The sequence below is a fragment of the Halichoeres trimaculatus genome, unplaced genomic scaffold (genome assembly GCF_033239565.1).
Source record: "Halichoeres trimaculatus isolate MK-OKI-2021-1 unplaced genomic scaffold, fHalTri1.1 fHalTri1_scaffold_22, whole genome shotgun sequence".
Taxonomy (NCBI): domain Eukaryota; kingdom Metazoa; phylum Chordata; class Actinopteri; order Labriformes; family Labridae; genus Halichoeres; species Halichoeres trimaculatus.
In genome coordinates, this window is record NW_027437200.1 from 14,886,553 (window position 1) to 14,905,027 (window position 18,475).

At 39.0% G+C, this 18,475-nt stretch overlaps 1 protein-coding gene across 22 annotated transcripts in view; it reads left to right on the forward strand.

The window, feature by feature from the left end:
• LOC141811063 (adhesion G protein-coupled receptor L3) overlaps nt 1–18,475 on the forward strand; it is a 324,467-nt gene that overhangs the window by 126,254 nt on the left and 179,738 nt on the right. For 21 of the 22 annotated variants that reach the window (XM_074698944.1, XM_074698947.1, XM_074698936.1 and 18 more), the window contains exon 4: nt 580–796. In XM_074698944.1, coding sequence (XP_074555045.1) covers nt 580–796 — 217 coding nt within the window. The remainder of the gene's footprint in view (nt 1–579; nt 797–18,475) is intronic. The other variant, XM_074698927.1, reaches the window with a different exon arrangement.

Below are 18,475 nucleotides of genomic sequence, written 5' to 3' on the forward strand. Positions count from 1 at the left end.
GCGAGCTTCTCGGCTCTGGCTCCGAGCACTGCGAGCACCTTTTGACCCTCTGCCTCCTGCCTGTGTGTAGCTATCTGAAGTGCACTGTGTCACCTAAAGAGATAAAGAGTAACGCAGCTCTTATGATTTATAAAATCACTCTTAAAGAAAGTTGTTGTAGCAGAAGTACTCTGTACTGGTTTCTTTGTCTTCATGTCTGTAATTCTTCCCTTGAATGCCCACGTAATGAATGTTTATTTTCTCGCTGCCAAATGCAAACACTGTGCCTGTTTCCTTATGTTTGATCCGTGTCAATCTTCTACTCTCTCCTTCCACAACCTCTTTGCTTCTCGAGGGGCCCTGTGGTATTGCTCATCCTCCCACTCCAAACAACAAACGTCCTGTCCGCCCACACTCTGTAGACCGGGGTGGACAACCTCATCTCATATGTCTCAGTGTGAGACCTTTAGATTGCACGTCCTCCCATCTGTTCTTGTATTTTCCTGTAGGAGTGCTCTGATTTATTTATTTTTAATGAAGACATTTTTTGAGATTGTAGATACAGGAATTAAAATAAGAGTTTTTATCTCTTTTTCTCAGCAGCCTTCAGTCGAGCGCCCATCCCCATGGCGGTGGTGAGGAGGGAGCTGTCATGCGAGAGCTACCCCATCGAGCTGCGCTGCCCGGGCACCGACGTCATCATGATTGAGAGTGCAAACTACGGCCGCACCGACGACAAGATCTGTGACGCAGACCCTGCGCAGATGGAGAACACGCGGTGTTACCTACCAGACGCGTACAAGATCATGTCGCAAAGGTAAGAAAATGTTTGTGTCGTTGTTGGCAGGTCCTAAAAAAACAGTTTAACAAAGATCACTTTAAAAAAAAATTATCAAACTTTTAAGTCTTCATTGATTTTCAACTAAGTAGATTTTTGAAGCAGATTGGCTATCCCAGCCATATTGGAAGTGACGTGGGCTTCCAGTACAGCCATAGGGTGCTTGTCAGTCACATGAGCTTATGATCTTAATATCCTCTGAACGGCTGAGTTACAAACAATTCACCCCCCTTACAGTGTGTGCCAATAGTAGAATTAGCAATACAGACAGGAGGCGTTTGTTGAGCCAGGCTGTAAATAGGTTAATTTCTGCTTTGAAAACAGCTTTTTTTGGCTTGGTGTGTATGTGACTTGTTAGCACTTTAGCATTGTCTCATATTCTGAGACCGGAGGTTGCTTCTTAGTACAACACTATTGGGTTAGTTACAAACCAAAAAAATGAGACATGGTAGCTAAAAAATTTACTTTCTGTAAGTTCATCCAGAGATAGTTAAATTTCCTTTCAGTAATATTTCGTCTTTAACCGTAAAACCTTTTAACTAATGAGAACTCTACATTATTTATTTACTCAAAAATATACATATACTTCGTATATGACCACTTCTCTGTGACCTAATAAGAGCAATTAGCTGTTAACAAGTTGCGCTACCGTAGTCGCAAGCTTTGTGTTTTGAAGCAGTTGCTTGTTTGTTTGAACACTGATGTGTTGAAGGCTACTTTTCAAAATCAAAAAAAAAAAGTTTTCATAAGTGGCGGTGATTTTTAGGAAATCTTGACATTAGAGAGGATTCAGATCAAATCATTGGTTCATTAAAACTTGAAGGAAAAAGACTTGATTTGGTCTTTTAGCACAACTTAATTGTATTGCTATTTGAAAATGTAGGCTTTTATTTTGGTAGGTGAGTCATTTCATTTCACTTGCCTGTTACACTGTTAGCTGTTAGCTTGGTCATGAGTCCCATCATGATACTTAAAGACTGAATGAAAATGTCTCCATATCTAACGTCCAGTCTGTATTCTCCATATAAAGGTTGGAGAATCAGTCTTATTTTGAAAGGATGTGTATCCATTGTTAGTTATTTGTCTAAATTACATCTTTTGAAATTAATTTCCAGCCTGATTTGAGTCTTGCTCTTGGAGTTATGACCCTGTTGTGCAGAAACCAGGGCATGGAGACCCATTTGTCAGCACAGCGTATAGCCTTTCTTTGCTTTGGCTTTTCTAGTGCATAATGGATTGGGAACATTAAGGTAATATATGTACAAGTTTCAGGTTTTAAACAAGTAGTCTGGATTGAGGAAAGAGTGGAGCTCAAAGCGGGTGTATGTATGGTCCATCTTGGTTCTTGGGTTGACTTATTGTAGCACTTAAGAGGGATGAACTTGATCTAAATTGCCTCTCTATGTTAACGTTTGTCTGCCTCTTTTTTAAATCCAAATGCTTTGGTTCCATGCAGGACAGACCGCTTTGAGAGTACTAATGGACCTCTGGGCTTTATCAAACAATTGCTCTTGGCTTTTTAGTCTGGTTCCACAGAGTTCGGATAATCAGCTGTGTGAAAAGCAGCTGATGGCAAAAAAAGAGGTGGTTTGAAACATGTTGCAGGATAATTGATGCACCCTGTAGCTCCCCTTGTTCTCCAGCCGCCCACTCGGACTAAAAAATCCCTGCAGGAATGAATCAACGGGCCCTGCTACTGTCAAGAACACAAAACTAACAAAGTGGGGGAGAAACGCATGTCTCCTAAGCACCATGTTGCTACCGGGGGCGTTGTAAGGATGCTAAGAGCTAACTTCAACCTGATCCAGCAACATAGCGTTTTGCCCTGGGAAAGGAAGTGGAAGAGTTGATGAAAGGTGTGGGCGGTGCTGATTGAGAGCGTGTGGTCAGGCTGGGTGCCAAAGTGAAGACGGGGTTAGAGTGGATTCAAGCGTGTTTGTGGCTGTAGCGACACCAGCTACACATTAGCATGCAGTGGTTAGCACAACAAACCAAATGCCACCCCCGACTCTTTCATTGTGGAGCTGTCAGAGCGGTTGCCTAGCACCTGGGGCTAAGCTCATTAGGGTTAAAAAGAAAACAGAAACAAGCAATTTGAGCGGAAAAAGCCTTTACAGACATCAGATAGGGCCGAGGTTAAAGCCATGACACAATTTGCTTTGGATGTATTTTGTGTGATTTGCAGTAAATGTACAGTTTTATAAACACAATTAACCTGTTTCATCACATTTGTAGCCTTTAGGCTAAAACTATAACAGTTCTGAAATAATTCTTCAAACAAAAATAATCATGATTCCCTTCTGTACCTTTCCTGCTTTATTACCTCATTCTTAACAAATATGAAAAACCCAATCTTTCATTAATATTTAGCCTCTATTTTCCTCTCTCGTCTCATTCTCTCTGTCTTCCTTCTCCCCAGTCTATTGATTATTCACTGTGTTTCCACAAGAAAACAAACCAAAGAATGTAATAGTGTGATTAAAACGTTTACTTGCTTCGCAGTAACCTGATTTCTCCGATAATTGTGGTTTCCATGAGCAGCTTGATTACAGGGCTGGAACATTATGTTGCAGTCAAACAGAAAACCAAACGGGAGGCAGAAAATGGTCGGATTGGTTGAAGTTTGTAATTCTTCAAGTTGTTGCTCTGCATTTGTGCTTCTGCTTTCTGCACCACTGCTTTGAAGAGACACCTTGGTCCAACTCAGCTGTATTATGATCGGCGTTTATGACATCATCCAATTGCTGTCACTAGTGATGGACAAGCTATCTGTATATTGTAGCAAGTTAAGCTAAATAAGATACATACACGGAGACCTAATAGGAGCACTGGAAACATTGAAATCTTATCAAGGGTTTTTGTCTTATTTTAAGATAAAATTCTACATTCCCCTGACCAGTCCAGAAAAATGTCTTGTTATAAGTTGTTTGAAGACAAAAATGAGGTCTGCATTGCTTGTAACAAGTCAGAAAAAAATCTGCCAATGGAACAAGCAAAATTTGCTCTATTTGCTTGAAACTAGAATAATGTCTTATTACAAGTAACTTCTGTCTTGTTCCATTGGCAGATTTTTTAAACTTGTTTCAAGCAATTCAGACCTAATTTTTGTCTTAAATAACTTGAAACAAGACATTTTTCTGGACTGGTCAGATGAATGTGGCTCCTATTGAGTCATTTTCTACTGAAAATGAGACAAAAACACTTGATAAGATTTCAGGTTTTTGTAGTGAGGAGGCAGTGCTCTCACTCCAGCATAGGGATGGGTACCTTTCACATTTGAAACGATACGGTACCGATACCTGGTACCTGGCAATCGGTACCGGTACTAAACATTACCAATTTTCACTACTTTGTTGTGTTTATGTGGTAAAAAATATCAATTTGTATAATAATTAAATATATATTTTTTTACAATTTGATAAATTTATTCTTTAATATACAACCTTGAAATACCGTGTTCATGTCCAGCATGGAAAATCACCTACTCTTCCACTCCCTCACAGTCACAAGGATGCATTTAGGTACCTGAACATGGTACCTTTTGACTCTACATGAATCAATACCCAGTACTTTTGACATAATTTGGTTGGTACCTAAAAAAGTACCTAAATAAAGCACCCATCCCTACTTCAGCAGCAGAGTGGTGGGTAGCATAGGAGTAGTTGGAAAACGTTAGATACACCTCTTTGTTGTTAGACAGAACAGCAATTGGTTGACTTGGGCTGAGAACAGTGATTCGACCATCAGCCTGTCAGCTGATAATGCCTGGGTGCATGACTACTGTAAAGGCTAAAACACAAGCTAAAGGCTATCAATAGTCTATCAAAAAAATGAAGAGTCTGGTTATGTTAGCTCTGCTTGGTGAGGTTATAGTTGGTAGATGAGCACTGGCAGGACATAACCAGGATTCGCTAATGTTACACGTCATCTCAGAGTGCTGGACTGAGAGTAGCGCTAAATATAGCTGGCTAATAAACTACGGTACAAACTTACAAAGTTTGCTTTTTGTCACGTTCCAAACAACAGCGCTATGTAAGGATTGACAAATAGCATTGTAGTTGTCTTAAACAAAGAGTAGTTGTTCGCTGCAATCCACTTCAAACTGATAGTCCTTACCGTCTCTCTAATTGCAGTTTTTAATGAGGTGTTAAAAAATCTGTTATTTTGTGGTGTAGACTCAAGCATACCTGAGGATGCCCTTTTGCCTTTCAAACAGGTGACTGATCTGCAGTCTGATGCACCCATTTTGCAATTTAAGTTGACATAAGTCATCTAAAACTAAACATGTGAATCAGTCTAAAAATGTGGTTCTCCGTAATAAAAAAAGAATAATAGATTAAAAAAATCAGGAGCTGTGTTTAGAAGTTTGAAGCTCAAAGCTGAGGATGAGTCTTCTCAAACAATGAATAACCTCTCACTTTAAGGATATGCCAGCTGTGAGCTATCTAGATACTAATTCCAAGCAGGTGTTGCCTGCTTTCTGTCTTTAAACTGCAAATATAACTAAATGAAGTGTACAAAAAAAAGCCAGTGTGTATGCTTAAAGTCACTTGATGATGTTTACAATGCACAATGGAAATTGGGGCTTCACTCGCAGCTGCAGAGAAATGAGAAAACTGGTGGTGGTTTTTAAAAATGAGCCCCTCGAAGATGCTAGGAAAGAAGTATTAAGTACTTAGAAACCTCTTTGGGAAGTTTAGTGGGTAGCGGATACTCAAGTTGGAGTTTGATTAATCTCTGTTGAGGATACATTTCTTTTTTGTCTTTTATAAAGTGCTTGATTTCTTCTTTTATCCTTCCAAAACTGAGTATTGGTTATCTGAGGAAAATCACTTTGATATTTACAAATTAACAAATGTTAAACTGGGATAATCTTACCTCAAAATCTACTTGAAAGCCCTGATAGTATTTTCCTCTTGGTGGACTTGTGCCCTGTTTCCCCCTTTAGCCTGTGCACCACCTGCCTCCCCTGCTGGCACCAGTTAAGTCCTGCTGATTGGCAAGTGCTCTGGTTAGCATTCACAACCCGTCTGAAGAAGAGCCACAATCCTGCTGCTGCTGCCGCTGCCGGGCTTAGTCGGTGTGTGCCAGGCTCGCATCCATCACCACCAAATGCCCAGCCATGTACTAGCTCTCGCTAGCTGTCAGTATACATCCAGGCAGCTTTGCTCCCCTCCTTTACCACCACCTTTAAGAGCACTACATTGACATTCCACCATTAAACCCAGCGCTACCTTCCCCCAGTTTAGCTCACTTTTAAAGGTGTACACTTGGCTCCTTCTTGGTTCCATTAAAGTCTTTTAAGCGGACACTAATAGCACCCTGCACCTGAGTGATAGCGCGCCACTGAGCTTGTGAGTGCTGTAATGCATCTCAAAATGAAGGTTGTCGCACGCCACGCTGTGACAGGGATGAAATGAATGGCTCTCTTTCATTAGCCATTCCTCCTCTTCTGTTTGCGAGGAGCCGCAGCCTCTGGATAAACATGTCAGCCATAGGTGGTGCAAGCTAGATGGAGGCTAATGATGCTAATTGAAACATGCTAGCAAAAGATTAATTTAGCACAATTTGAAGCCATTTGCATACTGCGGCCTGGGATTTCGCAGCAATCATCGCTGCTCCCTTGTGGGTTATTTTTGGAGCGTATTGTTTGGGAGCTCGGTTGTGTACATGTTGTTCCATTTCCTGCTATGTGAAACCACAAGAGGAGCTGAGCATTTGTGCGATAAAACAACACTGACCCTTTTCTCATCACGGCTCTGGTGTCTCTGTCTTCCCCTCTTTTTTTTTTTGCACTGCGCCCCTTTTTCCTTTTCCCCAAGGCAGTGTGGCCTTCACGGCCAGTAATTACAGGCTATATCAAAGCTATATATCACCTTATATCTCAGTAGACCTCAGCAGACACCTTAAGGGACAGCTGATAGCATTGTGGCAGACTTGTGCGTGACCCCTGAAGGAGAAAAGCAGGTCAGAAAGGAGCAAACTCCTCCCTGCAAACAAACTCGCTTACACAATCAAGTCTAAAATCCTTTCTTTTTCTTTTTTTTCAACTTCACTTTTTTGTCTCTCAGGGATTCTTTCCACTGCTTTGTCACCCTACCTTTCATTTCAAGGAACAAAGATGACAATAAACACTTCTTCTTTTTTTTTTTTTTACCTCTGCTAGCATTTCTTGCTAATGCACTAATGATGAAGGTTAATAGATATCACAGCTTGATGAGTCTCTCGAGGAAGATGAAACTAAATTAGCGCATCCTGTGATTTCAACCTGCTGCCCTTGTGACAGCTGACATTTGACAACCTTCATGTTAATGATGTTCAAGCGAGAGAAGTGAAAACGCCAACGCCATTATTTACTCACCACACTTAGGCTGAATGCTGGAGACAAATGACTCCCCCCCCTTCTCCCCCCGTCAGGACGAAAACATGTGCTGACAGAGGGACAAGAATGATTGAGGGATAAGGAGAGGGAAAGCAGATGGGAGGATCCTTCCTCCTTTGCAGATGATCTCTCCCATACGTTCCAGTTCTCATTATCCTTGGCTTTTTGACCTTATTTCAGAGTTGAAGGATTTGATGAGATATTTGTTTTAGCAGGAGAGTAGGATTAAGCGAAGAATCCCCTTCGGTTCTTTTGCCCATCTTCGTCTAAATCCCCTCATCTCGAGCAGGATGTTACGGGTTTTCTGGGAAGAGGAGATGAATTGAGATTCATGCATATCCCCATCGCAAAAATAATACAGAGAAATGTGAGTCAGAGGGAAGTTTCGCCAGACAGATACTTTTTTATCACCCCTATCAACTTGGAATCTTTGCTAATAATAACAGTGGAAAGCACATTATTATTCGAGCAGGAAAATGAATTGATAAATCAGCCTTTGTTCGATAAAAATCTGTCCACAAAACATGAACATATTATGTGTAAATCATAACAGCTTAATGCACAAAGATACGCCAACCTGTCCTCACATGCCCTGTGCTCCAACAGTGGAAATGAGAATATTACAGCGTGACCATCTGTTTCATATCTCCCCATATATCCCTTAGGTTGCTTTGAATTTAAATTTTTGTTTTGCTGCCTTAATGCATCTAGAATATCTCATTTCACCCTGCATAATGTTAATAAAAGCACAAACCTCTTTCATTACCACACAGAGATAGGACATCAGAGACGGGCTTTGTCTGGAGCCGGCCATCCTTCATACCCAAAGATTTCTGTGGGGGATTGTACAATGAGCTCATCGGTACAATAAAAACACCACCTCTTTGGACGCCAGTAATGACATCATTGCTGTCAAGTAATCAAAAACACTCGATGCTGGCCATGTATCGAGAAGGGGATAATGTAAACAGGTGCAGAATAGAATCTTGACAGGGTGAGCTCTAACACCAAACACCTGTTCTCTGTACACTTCTCTGTTTATAACCCAGCTTTCCACTCTCTTCTGAGTTTTTCAGTTAAATTAAAAAAAAAAAAAAAGTAAATTTGTGCTTCCCAACCAGCCTGAGAAGCAAACTAACCTTTTTACCACATTGTCAACTGGCAGAGGCAGATTAAATGTAAAGGACTCCTTTCCATGCATTGATTTGATGTTATATGTGAACATTGGTTGTTCCTGTCTTCAGTTTTGTTGTAAGACTTAGTCAGTCTGCAGTGCTTTGTGGTTTAACCAATCAGAACGTAGTCAAAATAACCTAACCTGGATTTAAAAAAAAAAAAAAAAAAAAAAAGATAAAATAATTTTTGAAGGGCAACTTTTTTAAGCCTATAGCATGATTACCTAAGTCAATGAAATGTAAATTAAAAAAGTAAAAAATATATGTATATTTTATTGTTTTTATTATGAATGTAACTTTCACTAACAAGAAAAATAAGTAATAGGAAAGACAATTATACATGAATCAACAATAAAAATGAATCAGGCAATTATGCCAAGAGGTTAACAATCTGATTTTGATTTAACTTAGGTGCCCCTCGCTTACAAAGCCATTACTACTTAGGATAGGAAGTGTACTCTAAAAGTAATAAAAAATAAATAAATAAATAAATAAATAAATAAATAAATTATCCTGGTGTCTTTAAACAATAAGACGTTTCACTCATTAGCAGAAGTTGCTGTCAGTGTGCCTTTTATGAACACATTCCCTTTACAGGGGATTCAGGTATTACAAAACCCAACATAGAAAAAAAAAAAAAAGAAAGAAAGTTGTAACTGATTGTGGTATTTTTCTGTAACCTCATAAAGAAAAGTAAGTATTATTTTCAGTCTTTTCCTAAATTATTAAAAATGTCGTACAGGGGCTTTGTTAATACAATAAATAAATAAATAAATACATGAAAAGCCAAATGTGATATACAGACTATGATCTCATACCTGTCACCATCATTGGTGGAAAGTAATATCTCTCTATTGTTTTTCTATTACTCATTTTTAAACAGCTTCATTGTTTTGGTAAAAATGGCTCCAAGTATTAACATTTAGACACAGTTACTTCTATGTTACATTTTGCAGTCCATTGAGGGATATACTGGGTCCAGTATATTGGATATGAATTCTCCTGCACAATTTGGGCAGCTGTACAAAAAAGCAAATTCCCTTTATAGTGCACTATAAAGAGAGTGAGTAGTGGGTGATTTGGGACAAAGCCACAGTAAATACATTATAGTATTGCATGATAACAAAGGATAGGGCTGTGTGTACGCCAATGATAGCATGGCCAAACTAACGGTGGTTGAGAATTTAAAGGTGCAGTTCAACTATTCAGTCAAATTTGCCAATCAAACGGCTGACACAAAACCTAATGATGTCATCAGCACATTGTTTCAGCAGATGGCTTACTTTATGAACTACATGTGTGAGGTCTGACAGGAATAGACATGAAGGAGGCAGGTGGGAGCTATCAAACAATTAAGTGGCATCATGGGAAATATTTCTGACACTTATTATCCTTGAAGAAATATATGAGGTACCCTTCAACACCATCATGACACACAATGAGTTCTTAAGTAACTTAATGTAAGCACAATGAAACAGCTGTTGTTAAATACGGGTAAAGACTGAGGAAGTCTCATGGGGCGGCAGAAAGTGTCGATGGATTGACCAAACAATACAGGATGTTTACCCATGAGACCAGGGTTTGAGTCCCGTGTTATAGACTATTAACTCTACTCTATTATGTTTGCCTTAACTATAACCTGGGACACCACAGACTCTCTTTGGTTATGGGATTGCTAATCCAAGGTGTTGTAGTGCATGCATATCCATACTCTATAAAAGCAAGTAAAAAGCTGCCATTGAAATTAAGACAGAGCTTATCAGGCAGAGCAGACATGAGAGCAGCGCCATCATTGTTCATTCATAACCTCAAAAGACCCACCTGAAGTGGGCCCCTTGTCTTAAGTCCATGTATGCATAAACATTTAACTCTCCAAACAATGAGCTGTCAGATGATTAAATGCATGACTTTAATGTTTGAAGTGCAAATATCACGCAGGTTCAGCTTTAAATTAAAGGCTGGGGGATTTGTGGTACTTAATTATACGGGATGATCCACTTCCTCTGCAGCATTTTGGGACACAAATAATGAAAAGCACATATTTAAATGTGCACACGTTGTTAGAGCACCGCATACGTTTTACATTGTTTTGAATAGTTTTCTCTGTTTATTCAGGCATCATTGCCTCGGCTTGCTTACTCTTGGTTACAGGCTGTTTTTCCATGATACAATTATATGTTGAGCACCTGACAATTACCGAACAAAAACATGACCGATGGAGGCAGCAGGAGGGGGGTGCTGCCTGTTGTAACAGTTTGAATGGTGAGAATGGTGGGTGGTTTTGTGCAGCCAGCATTAATATGCAAAAGCGCATTAATAAAAGCTCTGACAAGAAAGGGAGATAAAGACTTCCTTTTTCAGCTATAAAGCAAACATCCAAAGTAATAAACACATTTCAAAGTTCTGTGGATTACTTGATAAGAATTTAAACCGCCTTTCCATCTGTTCATGTATTCCTCCTACCCTTATGTAACCCTCTTCGCATACAGACTTTTTAAATCAAAGAGGTTTATTCCTCCCAGATTCTACTCTTTTTTTTTCCTTCATTGGATGACATCACCTGACATTCATTATCCTGTCTCGTTTTTCAGCCCCTTCCCGACTCCAATCCTCACTGATAAGAACCTGCGGCATTCAATTCCGCCCAATTAGTTGGTGTAAATTTCAAGCTGGCAGCCCATATTGTCAGACCTGGTCTCCAGACGTGGCTGTACAAGACTCTGCGGTGATTAGTTGGGAAAAGAAGGGTTGGGAAATGGGAAATGTTTCAGAACTCATCCCAGTACGAAAAGAAATGGTTGCTCTCAGGAGGTGAAATAATTGATCCCAACCAAGCCGGTGGTTTGACTCGACAGTGGGGGCGTCCTTTTTTTGGATCCTAAGCTGAAAGCCCTGTAGACTTTATGTCCCCATAAGTTGAGTACTTGGCAAACAAATCAAAAAGTTTCGGAGATCTTCACAGAGTGAAAAGAGACTTTCACCACCCTTAATATCATCCTCAGGAAGCCTTGGTCTGGTCATCGGATCTTCTTGGTGTCAGATTTATAGCCGTCACAGTGGTGGCTCACTAAACATGGGGTTTAGCCTCAGTCCATTTGTCAGCGAGGGGAGTGAGTTTCACTTGGATGAGTGCAAACAGTAAAGAAAGGGCTAATTCAGACAGGAGCAGGTGGTTAGTCAGAGTCTGGGGAGCCGCCTGGGCCTTTTTTTCCCTTTCCCTCGATCTATCTATCTGATATTTGCCCTTCTTTGCGCTCCATAGTCTTTCATCCTCCTTCTTCTACTTTTCTGCTTCTTCTCTTCTTTTTTTTAATTGGCAGGTGGGAGTAGGCAACAGACACATTTGATGTCTTCTGCTCTATCTCTTTCCTTCTGCCCCCAAGCACTGAATCTCATTTTTTTTTTCTCCCTTTACAGAGAGGGCATGCAACTTCCACTGCCCTTTTTAATAACTTTCCCAGCTATTCATCATCTCTCCCCTGAGATAACAAAACAACATCCTTTCATGCTTATCCATGGCTGATTTTTGGAACAGTTTCCAGAAAGTTCTTGTAGCTCTTTCATCCCCTTAGTCTACCAATTTTGTAGAAAAACAACTGCCTTAGGATGGCTTTCCTTCAGATAAACATCTGCAGCTGTCAAGAAACAGTGTTTCACAGGAGGAAGTTATTACAAGAGTCAGGCCGATGGATTGGGAGCTGACCAAGGATAAGCTGTAAGGTTGATTTATGTCTGTTGTACTTTACTTACTTATTAACCATCCTAGAACTGGTGTTTCTGGCATCTTGGACAATTGGGAGTAAAAAGAGATATAAAATTCAAGGTTTATGTCTATGTGTTTAACATTTGGAATCAAACCTGCAGTTATTTGAATGAGATACTGGTGTGTCCGGCAAACTTCTAAGACAAGTAATCACATGTAAATCAACACTTGAATTTCTTTTCTCTCAATTATTCCAACAATTTACACCAAGTAGCAAACTACAGTGTTGGAAAATTAAGCTAATATAAAAGTTAACAACAAAAAAAACTGCAGTTCCTTTCCTGCCCACTAGAGGCTGGCACCAAAAGTCAAGAGATCCACCACACGTTCCAATTGAGAATGCCAGTTTTTACAACAGATCCAACACTTTCACAGCCTGATATAAAAACGTTTTATGTTTATGGACTTATTCTTTAGGCATGAGTTTTTTTTTGTTGAATTCATTTGTTCTGTGTACATAGAAGGTAAAATTTTAAAAACAGATCTGCATAAATGGGAGTTTGACTGATCTGGTGTAAGGAAGACTCATTACAGCTGTGAGCCAAGAGGTGAAACTCCAACTTTCAACTGTCTTTTTTGGCCACAAGTTAGGCTGTGTGACTGACTCCAATATGGGGACCACCATTGTGATGTCTCATCAAAAAGAACCACAAGTGACATCATCAAGACACCGTTCATTGGTTATACAGTCTAATTCAGATACATTAATCTGAAGCTGCAGCAAGAAGTTTGAAGTTGGTTATCAAACAGACTAAAAGTTTCTCTGACATTTTATAAGCTGCCAAACCAAACCATCAGCGTATAGACTGATGCTTTCTTCATAATGGATTTTATGGCTAACCCATGCTGGGGGGGCTGTGTCAGATTAAATTAGGGATGCACGATATATGGTATCAATATCAGTATCAGCCGATATTAGCTGCCACTCGTTTTTAGAGCATCTTCAATGATCTTTCAAGACCAAAATAATATTTTTTTCAATGACTATGAAAACACTAAAACTACCTAAGAAGAGTGGACTCTCTTCTTTTATGTCTCTCTTCCTGTTTTTGATCCAAAAAACAAACTAACTTTTTTTTTTTATCACATTCATCTCGGGCGCTCCATCCTTTGATCCTCTGCATGATCTCTGTCATCTTTTCTCACAATTACACCACTCTTTCTCTCTGAACTACTGCGGCACATCATCCATGTTGAGACTGTTTTTTTTTATTTTCCTTTTTTTTTTTTTACCAATATTGATATAGGTTTATATCAGTTATCGGCCATAACAGCAATATTAATATAGGATATCGGTATCAGCCAAAATTTTCATATCACTGCATCCCTAGATTCATTTGTAAATCACAAGATTTAGTAATTTCAGCTGTAGAACACAGAACACAACCTAAGCATATACAGGACAACATTAGTCTGTGACATTAAGCATTGTCTAAAGGAGTCACTAAAATCAGCCCATGCAATAATGAGTCAGAAGCTCTTCCATGCTAAGCTGCTTTAACGTGATTCAGGAGATGTCTCCTGATGAAACATTGACATAACTTTGAAAAGAAAAGCTTATCATTCATTTTACTGAAACAAAAAGATAACTGACAATTGTTTTCCTTTTGGAATAATTTCTCAAGAAGTGAAATAAAATTAAGATTAGTGACTAAATCTTATAATATGTAAGCTGAATTAGGCAGACTATACCGGACTATTCAGGGAGAAAATGCTTGATAATTTATCGGATGGTTAATTCTGAGATGGTTTGATCCAGTGTCTCTTAATGCTGCTCTGCTCTTACATTAATTCTTGGCAACTGGAATCACCACTAAATCTCAAAATGTGGTTTTTGCCACAGTGTTAACAGGTAGAAATGGAATCTACCATAACACTCTTCCACTGGCTGATTTAATATGTCATAGAAGATCAGGTTGTCCATAGTTTCCCTCTCAGATTGTTAAAAAATTGTCATGCTCTTTATCATAAGCATATTTTTTTCTGTCTCCATAAAACAAAACAGTTGTCTTAGGTGACAACTGTGTGAGTCACCACCCTCCTTTTAACTCATCTGGTAAAACTAGCGCTGCATTTACAATAACCAGGATGCATTTTAAACAGCCGTATAATGTGATGCAGCGGGATTATGATTGTAATAGTTTGATTGAATTTGATAGGGGAGAGAGGAGGCAATTTATCTTTTGAGAGAAAAAAAAATCAACAACTCTGTCTGGATGGCCATGTAAACAGGATTATTGTGGAATTGTCTGTTTATGCAATCATATAAACAGCTTAAACAAACTGCTCCAGCCTTGGTTTTGGCAGCAGCGGTGCTATCGCTGCATATAAAAGTAAGCTTGTCTAATTGGATCCAACCTTATTAATCACTTAAATGAAACAGAGGCAAACATTAAAATATTGTAATGCATAATTCATTTAATTTACTACAGTTAGACTACAACCATGCATCTTTGTGTCACCAAATGAAACTTTTAGTGTCTCTTCAATGACAAAGATAAGATAACATACCTGCTGTTGGTGCTATGGAGTAACACATGCCTCTGTGAGCAAACTAGACCACCCAGTGCTCTTTCTTCCATCATAGGGGAAAATGAATGACACTAAAGTGGTGACAGCCTGGATAAACCATCTTAAGCACTATATACTTTTTTGTAATTGTTATATTAGCTTACTTTACCCAACACAATTTTTTCATAGCTTCTTTTGCTTAGAGGACAATATCAGTGAGTTCATGTTCAAATGCTAGTGACCTTTAATTAGGGATGGGTACCTTTCACATTTGGAATGATACGGTACCAATTTTTGGTACTTTTTGTGTTAATGTGGTAAAAAAAAAGTATCATTTTGTTTAATGCTAAATTATATAATAATTTCATTTCAACATATTTATTCTTCAGTATATAACTTTGCAATGCTATGTTCATGTCCAGCATGGAAAATCGCTGAATCTTCCACCCCCGCACAGTCACAAAGATGCATTTAGGTGACTAATATGGTACTTTGAGATTTTACGTAAATTTTGACATAATTCAGTTGGTACCTATTAAAGTACCATATTCGGTACCCATCCCTACCTTGTAAATGAAGTAATTTCACTATTTTTGAAATGTCTTACTCTTTGGGAAAAAAAATCAGAACCTCTAGACAAGGCTGTTTGAAATGTTCAGTGCTTTTTTTAGTCAGAGATAACTTGTCAAATGGCATTTCATTCTAAGAAGAAGATGGAATCTAAGGTCTAAAATAAAACCCTTGAACAACTAACCACCTTCTGAATTTGACTTCCTGACTTTCTGTAATTTTTGTTCATGAAAGACAAAAATCAAGTTATGTTTATTTGTAAGGAATATGCACTTGAGGGATGAGCAGTAGAGCTGAGTATGTGGTAGGGGTGGGTACCTTTCACATTTGAAACGATATGGTACCGATGCCCAGTACCTGGCAACTGGTACTTGATGGTACCACTTTTCGGTACTTCTTTTGTTGTGTATGTGGTAAAACATATCAATTTGTTTAATAATTAAATATATTTTTTTCGATTCAACACATTTATTCTTCCAAATATAACCTTGCAATGCTGTGTTCATGCCTAGCATGGGAAATCGTCTACTCTTCCACTCCCTCACAGTCACAAAGATGCATTTAGGTACCTAAACATGGTACTTTTTGACTCTACATAAACCTGGTACTTTTGACAGAATTCGGTCGGTACCTATGAAAGTACCTTACTCGGTACCCATCCCTAGTATGTGGGTTGCACGCATGAAAATTTCGCCAAATCTTCTCTGCCAATGCCAAACAGCTTATTCTACCATTGACTCTAGTTGGTGTTGTTTGGTACATAGGATGATGGGCATCTGTAAATTCAATGTTTGAGTATGTTGTACAGTGGCATTTTTGATGTTGTAAATTTGTTGAAGTCTCCATTATAAGTTGGTGAGAGGTGAAAGTATAAATCGGATATTAAATGTCTTCTCAGTTCAATTTATTTCTCATGATGAACTCTCCATGTCCCATTGGTGACTATAATTGACAAACCGGCTCACCGAGGCTTGGCCAGACTCTTAAATTGTGAAAATTTAAATGTCATTACACCAACATCCCCGCAGAAACTGCTTCAGTAGACATATACTCTCTACAAAATTAACACCAGATCTTGTTTTTCTGATATACTGATGACCAGTGGATAACATGTCCAAGAAACCTTCAGTCAAACAGGTTTTACTGTGATTGGGTTCCTCATTTTGCCCACTCTTTATCTTTTTTTTCTGTGGATGTTGGTGCATTGAGACGTTTCCAAGAACTGTTCAACTTTTTGTCACGCTTACAAGAGTCAGTATCTTTGGTCGCACAGCTCTCTTGTCTTCTGTCCCTTCAGCTTCCCAGTGTTTGCCGTGTAGGATCAAAATGTGTGATTGCTGCATTGGCTGATGTAATTGTTGATGTTTGTCATCTTGCTTGGTTGGCGTTGAACATGGCTTAAAGCTGAGTCATCCATGGTACTCCTGTAGTCCCACTCAAACGATGGCAGGGAAAGCCACCAGGCGTTGCTCAGCAAAGCATTACAAGACACTTTCTACCTCCCTTAATCCTTGTATCTCCCACTCTCCCTGTCTCTTTCCCTGTCCTCTCAATTACTGTTAGACTCTGAATCCCTTTAGCCCTCCTTAGCACTCCACTTGCGATGTCTCACTTTCTTTTATTTCACTTGAACGTGTCTCTTTTTCTTTGTGTCTTTGTCACATCACCCCCTTTTTAATGGGCTTATGCCGGGCATGAGTGAGTCGCCGCAATTCAAAGTCTCGGGGTGCTGTCCCTGGGAGGGTTGTGGAAATGGGATCTACATTCACGCCACATGGCCTCTAACCTTGGCGCGAGGAAATCAAGGAAGCGAGACAGGGAGCAGTTTCACCTTGTTTCCCTCTTGATTCTCTGATGGCTGCTCACAGTTAGCACCTGGGAAAGGACTTTCTTTATCAGCCTGGTCTTGATGCTCAAAAGCTCCCCTCATCTCATCCTTCATCCCACTTTGGTGAGACATATCTTCAGTTGTGTTTTTAGATGTATTAAGGAAGGTGATAGCAGTGTTTGTGTTTATCAGCAGGAATTAAAGCGAGGACTTTGAAATCCTTTCCCTTTTTATCTTATTAAATCTTAAACCAGTTTTGGCCGAGTCTTAGTAGATATCCAATCTAATTAAAACGGCGCAATTATTCAGCTGTTTGATCTTCTACTGCGAGACCCACCTGAATGATTAATCTAAAATGGGAGTCTAAAATATAATGAATCAGTCTCAAGCTGAGAAACGGATGACACCGATGTAATCAATGTTTTATATCACAGTTGAATTATTCACTTTAATCTTACCCAAGCAGATGAATATTCATCAAGTTTGTACCACTTGAACTCTGTACATATCCAGTATTCCATATGGAAATACTTAAGCAGCACACTTACAGCTGTGCATTTAGCTTTTATAGTAATAGACTAATTGAATGTAGCATCCATTGTGCCATAAATGACTGACAGTTTCAGTTTTACTGATAATCATTATTGGGCTAATTGGCCATGTATCACAGATTATGTTGTCATTTAATGGCTTCGAGACATTTCACTTCCTATTGTTTACTTTTGTTTGCTATTTTATGAGCAAATGAGCTTCCCACATATTACATTTTGCCATTCAAAAGACACAAGTTATTGGATCATGTCCAAACAAGATCTTGACAACTCAAGTTTCAGGAAGTTGGAAGTTAAGCACGCAGGAACATTTCAATGCTGTTTCTTTGTATGACTGAGAAAAACTGAAGAGCCTGAAGACGAATATTTGAGAGACATTTATGCAAAGCACTGTAAAAAATTTGCACGTGTTACTTTTTTGGCCCAACCAGTCAAAAACAAGTTCTTGAAAGTGAGACTCAGCTTAATTCATGAGTCAAGAAGTCCACGAATGTTGTAAAATCTCTGTAAGCCTCAACAATGCTGGAATTAAGATCAAAGAACATAGTTTTTAATCAGTTTATTCTTCTAATTGCTAAATTTCAGATGTAGCGCTCTCCAGTGTTTGGTAGCATTGGTTTAAAGCTCCTGGGAGGAACTTTTTGTTTAGGTAAGTTTTGGCACCCCTTGTGGACAAAGCTGCAACACCAAGCTTGTGGAACATTTTAAAATCATTTTGTCAAGTGTTTATCCACCTAAAAAAAAAAAAGAAAAAAACATCCTCACTGGAGCTTTAAACTAGCCTGAATTTCTGTGAACTTTGCGATTGGATCTTTAGATCCAAGGCAACATGTAGCCTTCTAAATTGTAAAAAACAAAATGTAAAAAGTATGAAGCAA